An 18,064-nucleotide genomic window follows, 5' to 3' on the forward strand; every position below is an offset into this window, starting at 1 on the left:
ACCCTCACAGAGCAGGTACTTTTTGGGTGGTGGATCATTTTCAATTAGTGTAGTTTTTAAACTCAAATGACTTATATATATATATTTGAAAGTGTGGTTTTATATATATATATATATATATATATATATATATATATATATATATATATATATATATATATATATATATATATAAAACCATTTGAAAGTGTGAAGGATGAATAAAGAATAAAGTCTCACTAACTGGTCTGAAAGTGTAAAGGATGAATATAGAATAGAGTAAAGTCTCACTAACTGGTCTGAAAGTGTAAAGGATGAATATAGAATAGAGTAAAGTCTCACTAACTGGTCTGGAAGTGTAAAGGATGAATATAGAATACAGTAAAGTCTCACTAACTGGTCTGGAAGTGTGAAGGATGAATATAGAATAGAGTAAAGTCTCACTAACTGGTCTGAAAGTGTAAAGGTTGAATAGAGTAAAGTCTCAGTAACTGGTCTGAAAGTGTAAAGGATGAATATAGAATAAAGTCTCACTAACTGGTCTGAAAGTGTAAAGGATGAATATAGAATAGAGTAAAGTCTCACTAACTGGTCTGAAAGTGTAAAGGATGAATATAGAATAGAGTAAAGTCTCACTAACTGGTCTGAAAGTGTAAAGGATGAATATAGAATAGAGTAAAGTCTCACTAACTGGTCTGAAAGTGTAAAGGATGAATATAGAATAGAGTAAAGTCTCACTAACTGGTCTGAAAGTGTAAAGGATGAATATAGAATAGAGTAAAGTCTCACTAACTGGTCTGAAAGTGTAAAGGATGAATATAGAATAGAGTAAAGTCTCACTAACTGGTCTGAAAGTGTAAAGGATGAATATAGAATAGAGTAAAGTCTCACTAACTGGTCTGAAAGTGTAAAGGATGAATATAGAATAAAGTCTCACTAACTGGTCTGAAAGTGTGAAGGATGAATATAGAATAGAGTAAAGTCTCACTAACTGGTCTGGAAGTGTGAAGGATGAATAAAGAATAAAGTAAAGTCTCACTAACTGGTCTGGACGTGTGAGTGCGTGCGTCAATAAACTCGTTATGTGATGCATGTGACACAAGTCCAGCCCACACGAGGACTATAAGAAGCCATTCGCACAGCACGAGTTAGTTGCTGTTGCAGTTACAGCTGTTCAATTCGGGAACTAAAAGGCAGAAGCACGATGATTTGGACCATCCTCCTCCTCTTCCACGGGATTCTCTTCTTTTTCTTCCTCTCAAATCGTACGCGGTGAGTATGGAGCGCGTGAGGTGTGCGTGTGTGTGTGTGTGTGTGTTATATTTGTTATACTTTTCCATTGTTTTTACCGTGATGAACGAACTTGTACCTGCTCAGTACCCTTTTCCTTTTCTTCCGACAGTGTAGTATACTGCAGTAATGCCATACCGTGGTGTTGCTGTTCAGTTTTAGCAGTAGTGAGGAAAGACCTTCTTTTCTTTCAGTGGAAGGTTTATGTTAAGCAATTTTGGAGGATTTCTATTGGTCCAATTATCATCCAGTTTTCACACAATGTAGACAGCTGTTGAGCTGGAAAGATGATGCAGAAAAGTAAAAATGTCAAAAAATGAAGTATATATATATATATACGTTTTTGTCATTTTCTTTTTTTGACATAGTTGGAAAAAGGCAGCTGCCTTTACATTATATCAAAATTCCATGATGAATGGACCAAGAGAAGCGTTCCAAAATTACTTGGAAAAAATTATTTCTCCATTTACTTCAATTAAAAGTTAAGAACGTTTTTCCTTCTCCTGTAAAGTTACCTTTTTGGAGATACGAGGTTTTGTTCCAACAGCAGCGATATATATATTTGATAGATTTATTTGATAGATAATGAGTATTATATAGCAATGTCACCTAGCATGGCTAGCTTTGCTGAAAACATCTTACTAGATTAGATGACTCTTAAATGGTGGAGCGAGCATCACACTACACATTATGTCTACCAGTTAATATGATCTTAATACTACGATGCTTTTGGGGTTTATGTTTGGCTTTTTAATGTTATTTAGCATGCTTTATTATTGGTGTACAGGTCCTGACAGTTAACTGCAATGTACCTTTATCTTACACAGTTACACTCAGTGAATTAACTACAGGGTGGGCCATTTATATGGATACACCCAAATAAAATGGGAATGGTTGGTGATATTAACTTCCTGTTTGTGGCACATTAGTATATGGGAGGGGGTTTGACACATCAAACGTATTGAGAATTTCACAAGAAAAACAATGGTGTAACTTTAAAAATGTTGTGAAGTTGAATTTTATCAATTTTGCCCAGCCCATTTTTACAGTATAGTGTACTGTCACCTTGGATACTGTGTTCTGTTTACTCCTAGTTTTAATATTCTGCTCTTTGTCTGTCTGTGTGTGGATGGCTTATGGGGCTAGATTTTGTCATGGCAGGCAAAAGTAAATATTATGAGATTGATAGGATGAGTAATGTTAGGTGTGCTCTTCATTTTTCCCCTGTTTATTATTTCTATAATACTATTCTCATTAAGACATCATGCTGTCATTAAGCATATTTTAGTAAAAAACACTCTGGTAACGTGATTTGGCACCAGGCTAGATTCCACTGTTAGAATGATTATAACCTTTTGATTTACTGACTTAACTTACATGAAATATCACTCTGGCTGCAGGTCCAAGCGAGAGCCTCCATTAGATAAGGGAGTTATTCCATGGCTGGGACATGCACTGGATTTTGGAAAGGATGCTGCCAAGTTTTTAACAAGAATGAAGCTGAAACATGGTGACATATTTACAGTAAGGAGTGGCATTTGTACCTTATACCTTTCTATATTTACTATAACTTGCCATTTCCCCTTATTTTTTAAATATTTTAGACTGGATAGTTTTCATTTGTATGTTTTCTTTGATTTTATTATAAGACAATGGATTACAAAACTTTTTTTTACATCCAACACAATAAACTACCTTGATTATGTTGCCTGAGTTATGAGAGTAGCACACTGTGTTTAATTTGATAGGAACACTACCTCAATATTCCTCTCAGTTTATTGTACAATACACTTTTAAAAAGAGAAAGGCTGGAGAAGCGTATTGGTTCCCTAAAATAGCCTTTCAGTTGAGTGGTTTCAATTGAGCATTTTAATAAACCGTTAATTAAAAGGTTCTTCCTGCCACTAACACTGCCACAGTAGTAAAGATGTTCTCTCTTATAGGTTCGTGTGGCTGGACGCTATGTTACCATCTTACTGGATCCCAATTCCTATGATGCTGTTCTTCAGGACACAACATCTCTGGACTTCACACGCTATGCGCAAGTGCTGATGGACAGGATTTTTAATCTGAAGCTTCCAAATCACAAACCTGACTCAGAGAAATCCATAATGAGAAGGTACAGTGATTACAGTAATTCATTTTAGTCTCATTTTCATTTTCCTCTTATAGATTTTGATTTAGAAAATGCAAGAGTTGCCTGAAGCATGTTAATACAGAGAAAATGAAACATTTTGCACAGCCGGAGTTGAGAAACAGTGACGTAAACAGGAGACAATTTTTCAATCACCATTTAGAAAGATACAATTATTATTTGTGCTCAGTTTTACTTCTAATGCTCTCTTACAGTCAAGCCTGTAAGTTCTAGCTATTAATTGAGTAAGTGTGAGATACAAACTCCAAAGTTCTTAATTGTTGGATGAAGTTCCAAGTTCCAAGACAATCTAACAAAATTACACTGAAATACCAAAGAGTTATAGATTTTAAACTGATAAAGAACATAGCAAAATAGCAAAGATAGTGACAGTAAGGAAAAACATGCATATCACACAAAAATTCAATATAATGTCACAAGTTCAGCAGGAAAGCAAATCAGAAACCAGATCATTTATGTGGTGTAAAATTATTGCACAAAATGCAAAGACAGTTTTATGATGTAAATGGTAAGGACTTAGAAAAACATAGTAAGAATCATTGCTTTCTTTTACAGCCCAGAATCAGTGTCATTTTTATGTAATATACCCTTGTACATGGCACTTAACTAGTGTACAGTCTTTTTGTAATATAACTACCTGGTACTTACCAAAGTAACTGCACAGTAATGTAGAGTGTTTCCCCACATACCTACCCAGTTAATATGTAGAATCTGTTTGAGATTTCAGTGTAAAATAACCCTCAGAACTTACCATGATGTTACCTAAAATAACTGCCTAGTACCTTAGATTTGTGCTCAACTCTCTGGTTGAAACTTTGAAATTAAAGGACTGTGAAAGAAAGCATTACCATTCTTTCTTATAATTCTTTGCACGCTGATGTTTTTCCCTAAATCTATTAAATGCTTTCATTCAATTGAGCCCTTGCAAGAAAAACAGCATACGTGGTATGGCATTGTGTGATGCACTGTATTTAAAATAAAAGGACATAAATAAAGTGTAGTTTTAATATATTTTTTTATTTGTACAAAATAAAATAGTAAACAAAATAACTGACACAAAAAAGGGTGAAATGATTAATCTACATTCTTTTATTGGACGGGCTCAATTATATTATTTTGCAAGATATGAGCGATAGAGAAAGAGAGAGAGAGAGCTAGATAAAGCTCAAGGTAACTTAAGAGCAAAAGCAATAAGTACCAGCAGTTTCTGTGACTGATGTATAATCTTATATTTCAATGTCCTTAAGGTGTAGAGTTCTCTTCTGCTTTCTTTTATCATTGAGTTCCCTCACAGCACGTCTTGTCCCTGTATGAAGGGAGTGTCACTTGTATGAGGTCTGGAATGCATTTAAAAACCATGGTATAATGTAGACAAGGACTTTATGCAATTTGTTTCAGGGAGTGTCAAGTTATTAAATCACTCCCAAGAAAAGCGCATTTAATGAACTGCAGGTTTGTGTAATCATGTGAGTTTTAATAACCATCACAGGGGTTTTCCTTTATGCGTTATGTCTGGATGCTGTACTTTTTTAAAACCAGGAAACTGGAGGGTGCTTTCCCAACTCATATAAAGTTATTCTTGCTTCCAGTCAGCTTAGAAAAAAGCCAACCTAAACATCTTTGTATCCACAATCTGTGGTGAATCGCTCATCTGAGCATTTACTCTTTAGGCAAGGGCTCAGTTGATGAAAAGGACTGGAATAATAGTTGGATCTGACATGAAAATGAGGAAGAGTTACAGTTCTTGGTGTGGGGGACTACACTTGGGTTACAGCTACATTCAACACACTTGATAAAGGTGAAAAAAACAGACATTAAGTACAAGTTATCTGTTTTTGGGGAAAGCTCAGAGAAGATAATCCATCTGCATAAGTAAGGAGAAAGTCAAGGGTAAGTAAGTGGAGAAAATGGAGTGTTTAAAACTGAAGTAAAAAAAAAAATACATTATAAAATCTAGAAAAAAGAGGAAACAAATCACCAACAAATAAAGAGTACTTAAAGAAAGCTGCTGGTGGTCTCAGAACAATAGACTCTTCATTTCAAAGTCCAAACCTCAACATCAGTGAATGTGCTTGGAATTTATTGGATTGTGAGAAGCAGTAAATGTAACCAATTTCAAAGACTGAACTTTGGAGATGTGGAAAAATATCCCTGCAGAAGCTGTAATAAAAAGATAAGAGTGGACACCCTGAATACTGAAAAAGTTGACATTAAATTGAACTGTTGGGGCTTCTGTGAAATTTTCTGTTTAATTCAAAGCCAAATACTTATAATAATAATTGTAATAATTCCTATAACTGTGCAGTTTTTGTAAAGGGCAAATATCTCTAAGGGTGATCATTTTCACTTGCCTTGTGTCATTGGATCACATTGGTTACTTTGAACTCATTACAGCACTGTATTGTCACATATTAGTAAATATCATTTAAAAGTCAAGTCAAGTCAAAGTTTATTATTTATATAGTGCTTTTTACAACAGGTGTTGTCACAAAGCAGCTTTACAGAAAAATCAGGGTCCAAGCCCCATGAGCAAGCCAATGGCAACAGGACATTTAGTGGATTTAAAAATAGGTTCAAGCCATTGTTCTAAAATTATAGCTTATATTCTTATATACTCTAGTCTTACATTGCAACATTTTTTAGATCCTGTCTTTTTAAAAAGGCCTTGATTGTAAACAGGTTGGCTTTGAAGGGAATTCCCTGACGAAAGAGCTGTTTTGAATCTGATCTATTGTACTACTGGGTTCAGCCTTTTTGTTGTGACTTTTTTTCCACGCATGCTGTGAAGGTGTGGCTCTCATTGACATTCTTTCTGTCAAAGGCCTTTCAGCATTTGTTTGAGGCCAGGTGTGCTCACTTATCACGAGTGTCACCCATATATGAACAAACATTTCACTCCATCATATCAACTATTGTGGAGTAGCAGGTGCTTGGCGTTACTGTTTATCATTAAATCTTACAACCCACGGGAATTACTTTTGGAAGTTCTTATTAAAATTGTGGTGGTTCCTGACCTGCAGTCATTGGGTCATGCACCTTTATGCCCAGCAAGTGTACAACGACGTAGAGAAACAACAAAGCAGATTTCTCTTTTAAAATTCCTTCTTATGTTTGTGGCCAAAATGGGAAATAGTAGTCAGGAAACAGCACAGTGAAAAAATCTTAGGCCCACCAAGAAACTGACTTTAAACAATTTTTCTGGGCTAGTGTGTTTTGCTTGGAAAACTCTACAGTGGCACAAAAAAAGTATTTGAACACATATATCATACATAAAAATGCAGTTAGTTATGTTAGGATACTAAACGTCAAAGCAAGTACCATTTTAAACAGACCATTTGAAGACCTTTCAAGAGGCGGCTGGTTTGCTTCAGATCTATTCCTTTTTTCAGATCTTTTTCCTTTGAGCAGTTAAAATCATTATTCTTTGCAGATGTTAAAGATCTTTGCAGGTTTACAAATAAACATGAATACGATAAGAAGTAAAAAGAATATCTTGTTTCCCAAAAAGTAAGCTGACCAAATGTGTATTTTGAGTTGTCTGCTTAATACAGCCAAGTCTTTACATGGATAAGTTAATATGATTGAATCCTTTCATGAGGCAAAATATTGATTAGATGAAGCAGATATTGGATTGTAACTTTCAATCTTGGGCTTCCTCAAGGTGCGGTTTGAAAATGGTTAAGTGAACACACACACATTTTGTAATTATCTTTATTTATATATATTTTTAATGTTAGTATATTTCTAATCTTGTATTTGAATAATTCAATTCAATTCAAGTTTATTTGTATAGCATTTTTTTACAATGATGTTACAAAGCAGCTTTGCAAAAGTTTGAAAACATTATATCTAATATCTAATGTTGGTGTTTTCCTGAGCAAATAAATCCTTACTGCCCATATAAATAGCTTTTAATATCACTTTCGCAAGTGACCTGAGTACTGTATGCACACACGTTCTTAAGACATTGCTGCACTTTTCTGTAGTCTCACCTTTAACCCTTTGTTGTCTGCAGGCACTTCCAGGGTGAAAGCCTCACCTGCCTGAACCACGCTATGCAGAACCACTTGTGGACTCTGCTGACATTTGAGACAACCGCCCAAAACCAGACAAACTGGAAACAAGACGGGCTTTTCGGCTTCTGCTACAGTCTTCTATTTAGGTAGAGCACGTTAGTCGTCATATCCAAAATGCCCCAAGCGGAAGGCTTAAAGCCACAACTGATAAACAATTTAGGCAGACAGTTTTCCACATGATAATGTTTGTAAATAAGAGACATGACGAATGTGGAATGAGTTGTAAGAGAAACAAGCCATAAGAGTGGAGGAGGATGCTTAGAGCACAAACAGGGAGTGATTACCCACAATGTTACTCAGTGAGGTCTATTAGATAATTTGTTAGTTTATTCAGTAGTGTTGTTATTGTCTGCTTTTAAGACACATACAACATTTATACCATTTTAGCAAATAGCTTAACAGAAGCATAAACATTTTCACAAGGATGCATTAGCGATGGGCGCACTCTGAGCGCAGGCATTCAGATCATTTGCTGTTCACAACTAGTGGTTTATGATTAGCTCTATTTGGACATTCAGTGGAAACTGATACTTAGTGAGGTCACCACAGTCCAGCAGGGTTATGGGAAATTGTCACGCCATGGTTTCTGGAGACTTTACCTGCTGCCCTTTCTTGTCCTTGTTCCTCCTCTTTAGGGCTGGATATCTTACACTCTTCGGTGGAGAACAGAAGAACAATTGCATGGATGCAGCCAACGTCTATATGGAGTACCAAAAATTCGACAGCCTCCTGATCAAGATGGCTCACACCACCTTAAAGTCAGGTCAGTTAAGCCTTTAAGTGGTCAATGCCTGCCCAAGGTTTTTTACACACTTCTACAACCTTAGACTAACTCAACCAGTTTGCACTGAAGTTACTGTAGTTACTGAAAAACTAGCCATTGTATGTAATATGCCTGGGATTTTAAGGGGTTAAGGGGCTTGAACTGTGCACATTCCAAGCAATGCATGCACTGCTTTTTTGACACTGGATGTAAAGACTTGCTTTTACTGGTGGTCTATAATATCCAGAACGCAAAACTTAATTTTTCAAATAGAAAATTTACTATTTTACATTTATTGGGTCCATGATGTCACAAATATCTTTACTACTTAGTGTACAGCAGTTTAAGCCCACAAATTTACATATACTGTAGGTCTTAAAGGCACAGCAACAAAAATAGGCTGTTTTATTCTAAGGGACAAAATGGTCTTGTAAAAATGAATTATGATTATTTTTGGTACACAAGCTCACACAAATGTTATAAATGGACTTCAATGGAAAACAATTAAATACTAGACAAATGTAGGACATTGGCTCCTTTAAGGTGTAAAAATATGATCAATATAGTTGTCAAATATAGTCACAAACTGAACCTTTCTTTCCTGATACCAACTTGAATGGAACTTTTCCACAATGCTTAATGCTTTTAACTCACAAATGCACAGATTTTCTAAATGTTGTCAGTTGTGCTGTATCTAGGGAGTGGTCATGTTCCGTAAGCTGGGGGAGGATATGATGACATCATTAATTAAACCGCTTATGTTTTGCCGAGCCTGGTTTCCATGGCATCTGAATGATCTCATTACTATAGGACATGACACAGGCAGCGACGCCCTGTAAATCAAGCAATGCTAGAAATCTTTTCTCTCACAGTTATACATTCATAATGATCTCATTAACTATTGTGTCATCGCACGTTTCACCTTTGACTGTTTACACTGTGTCTGTTTAAATCACGGCTGTCATCACAGTCATATCTGATCTACCATCTACCGTCCAAAAAAGACATAATACGAACACCCATTAGTACTGAACTTGTCTCCTCTGAGTCAGTGTAAGAATACTGAAATTATTTCTTCTGATCTCATTCCCTTCCTTTATGGATCACTGGGCCTGTATTCAAACCCTGTAGTGTTATGCTCATCCTGTGGTGTTGTTTGCAGTGACTGATTAGGTTTTGTTGATATAAGACAAATTCATACATGCCAGCTGTTGTGTGTGTGTGTGTTTGTGTGTGTGTGTGTGTGTGTGTGTGTGTGTGTGTGTGTGTGTTTTATTCTCTTACTCACTGGCTAACTCACTTGTTCCCACAACTGTTGTGTCACTATCTCACTCACATCGTCTCTGTCACGTCTTCATCAGCAGCTAAAAAAACCTGTGTTGAGATTGTGATTGTTTTCTGTCTGAGCGCATACGGTAACTCAGGCACGTTTTTCAGTGGCTGCCTCTCTGGACTCTGAGTCAGTCTTTCATAGCTTGTACACACATGATTCATGGATCTCAGATTACTTTCTTGCTCAAATTTACGTAAGTTTCTATTCTTTTTCTCTCTCTCTCTCTCTCTCTCTCTCTCTCTCTCTCTCTCTCTCTCTCTCTCTCTATTTGTCTCTGTAGGTGAGAAGCAGACAGCAGGCTCAGTCAAGCAGAGGTTGTGGGAGTTGTTGGCTCAGGCTGGTTTGAGAGATAACTCTAGTCTGTGGCTGCAGAGCTACAGGCAGCACCTGAAGGAGGAAGGAGCTGATGAAGAGACCCAAAGGAAAGCCATGCTGCTGCAGCTCTGGGCCACACAGGTGACTTATTTTCTGGCCAAAAATATCCACCTGATCTAAGCATAGCTAATCAGCCAATACATGTCAGGCTTCTTCTTTTTTCTGCACTGGAGCTACAAGGCTATGATATTGATAGATAAATGGATAGATGTACAGTAGAGCTTTCTATATATATATATATATATATATATATATATATAACAAAAATGAAAGCGTTGAAGCATGAAAATACACAATAGGTCCACACTCCTATGCATCTAACACTGCACATTGTGATGAAGTGCAGTATGACAAGGGAACACAATCCATTAGGGCTAACTCTTATTATGTGTTATTATGCTGTGACGATAGTAAAAATAACACAGATGATGCAAGAGTTATTTTAAGCATTTAATAGGTCTGCTGACCTGTGTGAGCTCTTTGTTTTCTACAGTGCTCTAAGGGAATTCCTGTCATTGGAATCTCTTAAGAAAGCACAGCAATGTAGGGCAGCACTATACATTCTTGGCTTAGGGCCAATCTCAACATGATTTTTTCCAACGGGCACCCAGGTTGTCGGTGAAGCAGAACTGATCTACCAAAGAAAAGGTTGAACATTAGCCACTTTGCACGTCCTAAATGTTGACTAGACCAAGAACAAATGGCAAAAATCGGACCTTGAGAGTATAGTGGATCAAATGGAGAGTGTGGAAAGAAAGTAATTGGGTATATCAAAATTTGACTAGCAAAACCAGGTAGAAGGAGTCTGTTTTGCAACTGAAGCCCACTTTCAACAACAACATAAAACATTAAACAGATATCATCACAGTAATATTTCACATTAAATGAAAACTCCCCACCTGTCCTCAGGTATCCGTGACATTTAAAGAGCACATAAGGGTTTGTCCTGTTTAGAGAAACCATAATGACTTGAATTTACTTGACTCATATGTATACATTATTTGCACAAGAACAAAATATATTACATCAACACAGTTGTCAGTAAAAGTGAGTAAACTGAAAGACAAAACTGTGTAGACAGTGTAGTAGTATTCCCTAGGATTGAGCAATCTGTCTAACCGCCCTTAGGGACTGAACCAACCAGACAGAGAGGATAACACCACGTCTGGCCAGAGGAGAGCACTGTTGTGCTACTTTACAAATGATTGTACTCATATTCATCATCTGCAGAGGGAATTGATTGAAATGTCCTTAGTTTTGAAATCTTTACTAGTAATCACATAGCTAAAATAATTAAAATAATAAAATTGGTAGAATAACAGAATGGCTTGTTGTATATTTTAGCCAATTGCCCCTGGTATCCTATATTGTCCTGTTTGGTTTAACTATAACAAAGACAGATTTCCATTGTCTGAAAACATCCAGGCATATATCATAGGCTTCAAATAAATTCTCATATCCACACCTGATCATTTTCGCTCCATTTATAATGAACATATTGTGCTAAATCAGCCTGTTAATGTCAGCTTTAATTCATCCTGGGGCATTGTCCATTCATCCATGCGCTGGTTAAAAATGTCCCAGCCATAGTTATGTTCCATCATTTTCTTTAACATTATGTCCTCCACTGGCTCCCAGTGGTCCTCCTTTTATAGTAAGCCCTTTGGTGCTGGTGCTGTGAGTATATCCAGAGTTTAACACCACTGTAGATCATTACAGTGGAGAGGGGACATGTTAAGGACACATTCTTTACTTCACTCATGCTCTAATTCATCCAGTCCGCCTTTGCTTTGGCTCCACTTCTTACAGCAGCTAATATATAGCGTGCTGCACTTTTGTCCTAACGCCAACCTTCCACAGTTAATATGAAGAATGATTACGTCTACCCTTATTACATGAAAATGTATTTAAAACATATTTTATATGCATGAAATGAGATAGAAGGAAAAGGAAGTGGAATAGGATCCAGTGAAATGGGCACGGCTTTAATTGATGTGTACAATATTCTGCTGCTGTTCTCTGGCAGTGAGCCCTAACATTGCTTAATGGTATCTGTTACCAGGGTAACGTGGGCCCTGCTACCTTCTGGCTCTTGGCCTTCCTGCTGACCCACTCAGAGGCCATGAGAGCGATGAGAAAGGAGTTTAACAGCGCCACAATGCCTGGGACCATCACACTCGACCCCCAACAGCATACCCCGGTGTTTGGTGAGTGTTATACACATCTTATAAAAGTATGAAAGAATGTCATACAGAGTTTGGCCTCTCACTGAGCTCAGTGGCTTTCACATGCTCTGCTCTGAGAGTTTTTAGTTAACATAGTACAACTGTACTCTTATTAGATAAAAAATGACATACAGAATGCAACGGTTTCAGCATCCCCAGTCACATTACATATTGTTATAAAAATAAGCACATATCCTCTACAGAGGATATAAATCAAATATGACATTTTTCTATAAATCTTAATGTACAAATTTTTAGTATTGTTTGCTGAGATTTTTCGAGCATATTGGAAAAAAAATGAAGATAAAATGTTGCATGTACCATAACTTTTGCAAGGGCCATGTTTTATGTTTTATTTTTCCCCTGTATGTTAGATTCAGCAAATAAACAGTACTTGCGCATTAGAGTGTGCAGAAAAGTATTCTCTGTAGAGGTTATGCACTTATTTTTACGTATTGTAAACAAAATTAAAATTTTGCCCCTAAAATTTTGCCTATGACTGTATAATAATAGAGATGTAAAATTAATTGATCAGTCAGGAGAATATTATAAATATTGTATTTTTCCATAATTGAAAACCACAGTATTTATACCTTTATATTAAGTATATCTATGACATTTATTATTTGTTCCAGAGGGGATCATAAGGCTGTCAGGCCTTTTCACGTTAAGTCTGAGTTACAGACAAACAAAAAAACAAAACGACAAGAAAGCATATTTTGAAAAAGTACACATTAACACTAAAGTTCTCTTTCACATCAAAGCTCCTATTGTTTGTTCACTTATTTTAATGCTCTGATCCTTGAACTGAAGCAGAGACTCGAGGCCCACCACACACTGTGTGAGTTGGAGGAACTCCACTTGCTGTTTATTAAATGCTTTACTGTTACTCACTGTCTGTGTCTTTGACACATTGGGAAAAATGTAACATAAAAAGTGTCCTGGGCAAAAGTGACATATTTAATGTTTTATTTATTTGTGTCCAGCAAATATTGATGTGCACTAAAATGATCAGAAATTTCCATATTTAAGTTTGATTCAATGTATTTTAAAATTTATTTCTTTACTAAAAACTAAACAAAAAAGTAAAATAATTACTCAATTGCTAATCATACTGAAACTCCTTGATTATGACACATAGTGTACTGTGAGCAGGCTTGGGCAATAGGCAAAGAATATGTACTACTGTTAAGAACAGAGCAAGAGAGTACTAATCAACTAATCAAGGCCTGAACCTTATAAGGCCACAGTTCACACAAGGCACACAGGAGATTCCACCCAGCAAGTGCACTACACTGGGTGTTTACAAGTGTTTCTGTGCCTGTATGTGTTACAGATTAGAGGGCAGTTGTAAGAGTTTACAAGAGGTGAACCCGACTAACTATTAGATAGATTAGATAAGCTTAATAATACAGTATTTTAATGAATCTTTAACACAAACGTGATTTTACAGACAGTGTCCTGGAAGAGACTCTGCGCCTCACTGCTGTCCCCTTCATCACTCGTGAGGTGCTGCAAAACAAGACTCTGCACATGGCAGATGGACAAGAGTATGATGTCAGGAGGGGAGACCGCGTTTGTCTGTTTCCATTCGTAAGCCCGCAGATGGACCCTGAAATTCACCATGAGCCTGAGGTACACAATAATGAGTACACACATTCAAGAGCTGTAATATAGCTATTAAAGGCTTTTTGTTGTATCATATTGTATGACTTCCTATTCTACATTCTGTTGTACATTAACATGAATTATTCTGTAACTGCTATGAGACTAATATGCAAGTTGTACTATGAAAGTGGGGATTTGAGACCCACACATCAGCCCTTGCAGTTTAATTGGTGAGGTATCTAGGATGTCCAGAAAGCACAGAGTAATGTTATTTCTCTTTGCAAATCAAAACGTCATTGATTGATCTCACTGTCTGTTCCTAATGATGTTTGTGGTTACATTTGCCAGTGGGAGAGCTCACTTGCCTGTGTCTACCTAGATACTGCTGAGAAAAAATCCTGATTAGGCAGTTTTCCATTTGGCATTTCAAGAATTTAACCATGAAATAAGTATATTACTCTAAAAGTAATATTACAATACTTGCAGAGTATCATAGTACTACTCAGATTATCTTATTAAATAAAAATGAACAAAAATGTATGCTTTTTCCCCTAGAGATCATTAGGCCTTCTCTCAAGGCATAGAAAGGCCCTAAGGGTTCCCCACAGGTTGAACTCGCAGAACAGTATCACAATTGACTTGCCCAATCACATTCAACTTAATTAGAAACCGAAACGATCTTTGTTTGGGGTCACGACATAATTTTGAGATTTCAGGTTTAAAATGCTGCACAAATGAACTGGACTATGTTGTTGCAGCCAATTAGAACTAGGTAGGTTGGAAACAACAATGATACATTTTCCATCGTTCTAGCATTACCTCAGTTACACTACAGTCTATCTTAACAGTGTGACCTTTCACAGACACGCAAGTAAACAATACATTCTAAATGTCTGCATTTTTGACAAAACCTGATGTGAACTATAATTTCTGATTAATTTAAATGGGATTTTTGTCAACTTTCTATAAATCTTGTCCAACCTAGCAACAGTTGCTTTAAAAGAACACATTAATAGGTTAATTGTCTCTAGTTTACCTAACTGACACACGTTTTCCACAAACAATTTGCTTTGTATCAGAAAATAGTCGAGCTGGGAAAACTTTTCAAAGGGATTGTCCAGTTACATAAGGAAGAGTGTGCCTCCTCTCTCACACACATTCCCAGAGTTTAAACTTACCCTGGATTACTCTTTGGAAAGGTTTAACCCAGAACATGGGACACCCATATAATTAAGCAGGAGCAGCAATAATAGAAAGAAGCTAATTGACGTGGGAAGCAGCCTAGTTACATGTCTGTGTCATGGATACAATTACCTTAACAATGCTATCAGTTAGGAAAATCTGCATACCTGATGATGTCACAATGACGACACCATGGTAACCCAACCTCTCTCCCTGATTGGCCGCATGTGGCACATTGTGTTGAAAACCAAGCCGTCACCAAAGAGTAAGAAAACATTTGAGGGTGTGCACATTGCATCATTAAATGTGACTCCTTTGTGATTTTCTCCACAGAAATTCAAGTATGACAGGTTCCTTAACGCAGATGGAACGGCAAAACGAGACTTTTTCAAAGGTGGGCGGAGACTGAAGTATTACACCATGCCGTGGGGTGCAGGCACCAACGCTTGCGTGGGAAAGCCATTTGCCATCCAGTCCATCAGACAGTGAGTGTCCTCAGAGACAAAGGGAGTCCCGAAGGAAAGGGCAAATCCCTGCAGCTCACACACTGTCCTTAAGCGCTCAGAGCCAAAGAGATTAGCATCAGTACACACACATACAGATCATTAATTAGCTTGTTGTAAAGAGGGCAATCCTCCTCTTGCACAAGCAAAAGCCATTTATAGAGATGAGAAGCATTCCCAGTATAGGCAAATATATCCATGTATGTAATGCACTGGGTACTTTGTGTCATGAACTGAGTCAAAACTTTTCAGTCAAAAATGACAACGATATTGTGGAAGTTGTCATATATTAGCCAAACACATCATCTCTCCTTCTCTGTGTTTCATTCTCTCCTGCTCTCTTTGCTGTACAGGTTTGTGTTTCTGGTTTTGTCTCATCTGGACATTGAGCTGAGTGACCCTGAAGCTCAGGTGCCTGCAGTGGACGCCAGCCGCTACGGGTTTGGAATGCTGCAGCCAATCGAGGAGCTTCAAATCCGATATAAACTCAGAGAGCGGCCCTGTGTCCAATAATCATTTTCCTCCCACCACTTAAACACCACTTAACTACATGTATATATTTTATATTGTTTTCAATATTTTTAAATATTACTGTACATCCATGTATATTTCATGTTAAAATTTTGGGTACTGTGTGTAAAATACCTATGGTGTTTTTATGGAATTTATATGTTTAAGGAATGTTTATGTTTGAAGCCGTCTTCAAACATGAAACGTTTATAAAAACATTTATTTAAAAATTTGTTTAATGTGTGTTTTTTATGAGAATATACCTGTCTATAGCTGTATATATATATATATATATATATATATATATATATATATATGTGTGTGTGTGTATGTGTGTGTGTGTGTGTGTGTGTGTGTGTGTGTGTGTATATGTATATATTTATATATATATATATATATATATATATATATATATATATATATATATATTCCCCAAACTCTTACCATAAAAGTTGGATGCCTATAATAGTCTAAAATGTATGGTGAAGCTTTAACATTATTCTTCGCTAAGGAGCTTAGCCCAAACCTTGAAAAGCAGCCCCAGACCAATATCCCTCCTCCACCATATTTTACCGGCACTATGTATTCTGGTAGGTAGTGTTCTCCAGGCATGTGCAAAACCCAGATTTATCCATCAGACTGCCAGATAGTGAAGCATGATTTGGAACTTTGTGAGTGAGTGAGTGTTGTAAACGAGGATAGACATTACACACACTCTGGGGCCCTGATCCATGAGTATGCATGGTCTACTGCATCGTTTTCACTTCTATTGACATTTCATTATAATAGAACTTAGAGTTGACTGCAGAAAATGTAGTAGAAACAAAACACAAATTTCACAAACTGGCTTGTGGCAGTGCCAGTGATAGCATCCTATAACAGTGCCATGTTTAAAGTCACTGAGCTCTTCACTACTACCATTCTACTGCCAGCATTGCTCTATGGTCAACATGACTATGTGTTTGAGTTTAGACACCTGGGTATGGATGGATCACCTGAGGGTCAACGATTAGGAAGGTGTCCACATACTTTTGGCCATATAGTATGTGTCAGTCTTAATGTAACGCAAACAGTCCACTTTATAATATGGCTAAAGAGAGGCTGGGAAATGTAAAGTTCTGTACATAAAACGGTACAAAAAATAAAAAATGTAAGATATGGGCCCTTTAAAGTTAATGTACATTTAGCTTTTTACTTCTGGGCGCAACTGCTGAAATGCAAGAAACCTCTACTACAAAACCTTGTAGATTACACAAAACAGTTAGATTCTTGTGGTAGAATGGTAGTGAATGACTTAACAAATGAAATTAACAACCTTCCTGGTTCCAAGCATGAAGCATCAAAGTCTGAATGATGGTCACAGAGCTGCAGGTTGTAATATCACTGCCCCTTCACTGCACTCTGTCACTGTGCCCTTGTACAAAGCATTAATCCTAAAGCTGTACTGAGAGAAGAACAGGACATGAGAGTTCACTGGTTAAGATTTTGCCTGTGGTACAATCATGCCTTCATGGTTCCTGACCTATATACACCTTTATGAAAAGATTCTAACTTGGGTGCCCTTAAATAACAAACTGAAGACTTCTAAAGATGCAACCCTGATTCATGCAAAATTTCACAGATATGTGATGATGCCCCTGGATTAACCTGTAGTTAATTTGTGGATCTTGAATTATTCCTTTGCTCAGGAATCCAGGTTGCCACAAACTGGTAAAACTGCTGGCTTTACGTAATCATTTTGCCCAAGAGAATCTAATATCATCCAGTTCCACCACAGCAGGGACGTGGCCTAGTTAGAAAGCTCAAAGGAAAAATCTCCCACATCTCACTGCATCAAAACGCAAGGGGTCATTTGTGGTCCGTTCAATAACCCAAATCATTAAAGACATTACAGTGTTTATTAAACTGTAGAAGATTGACTGTCCCTGGCCAGAACTGCCTAGGCCAGTTAAGACATCTCTGTTTATGTACACTCAATGTTTTAAATCAAACAGCAAAGCTCATCTTCCTTGCCAAACAAGCATTCAACATCACGTTTTAACTACTCCAATAATACTCAACTCAG

At 37.0% G+C, this 18,064-nt stretch overlaps 1 protein-coding gene across 1 annotated transcript; it reads left to right on the forward strand.

Moving 5' to 3' along the window:
- Positions 1-1,138: 1,138 nt before the first annotated feature.
- On the forward strand, positions 1,139-16,229 carry LOC108436255 (prostacyclin synthase-like). The gene is made up of 10 exons (XM_017712626.2): positions 1,139-1,251; positions 2,670-2,793; positions 3,213-3,388; positions 7,440-7,586; positions 8,136-8,263; positions 9,877-10,052; positions 12,034-12,178; positions 13,650-13,831; positions 15,320-15,471; positions 15,843-16,229. Exons 1-10 carry the CDS (start codon positions 1,184-1,186, stop codon positions 16,000-16,002), a joined length of 1,458 nt encoding a protein of 485 aa, XP_017568115.2. The 5' UTR covers positions 1,139-1,183; the 3' UTR covers positions 16,003-16,229.
- Positions 16,230-18,064: the final 1,835 nt, after the last annotated feature.

The sequence above is a fragment of the Pygocentrus nattereri genome, chromosome 26 (genome assembly GCF_015220715.1).
Source record: "Pygocentrus nattereri isolate fPygNat1 chromosome 26, fPygNat1.pri, whole genome shotgun sequence".
Taxonomy (NCBI): Eukaryota; Metazoa; Chordata; class Actinopteri; order Characiformes; family Serrasalmidae; genus Pygocentrus; species Pygocentrus nattereri.

What these genes read in the sequence shown, in the direction of transcription:
- LOC108436255 (XM_017712626.2), top strand. Translation starts at nt 1,184, where the DNA reads ATGATTTGGACCATCCTCCTCCTCTTCCACGGGATTCTCTTCTTTTTC. An exon ending in TTCCTCTCAAATCGTACGCG is followed by an intron (nt 1,252 to 2,669) that starts GTGAGTATGGAG and finishes CTCTGGCTGCAG; the next exon opens with GTCCAAGCGAGAGCCTCCAT. An exon ending in TCACACCACCTTAAAGTCAG is followed by an intron (nt 8,264 to 9,876) that starts GTCAGTTAAGCC and finishes TTGTCTCTGTAG; the next exon opens with GTGAGAAGCAGACAGCAGGC.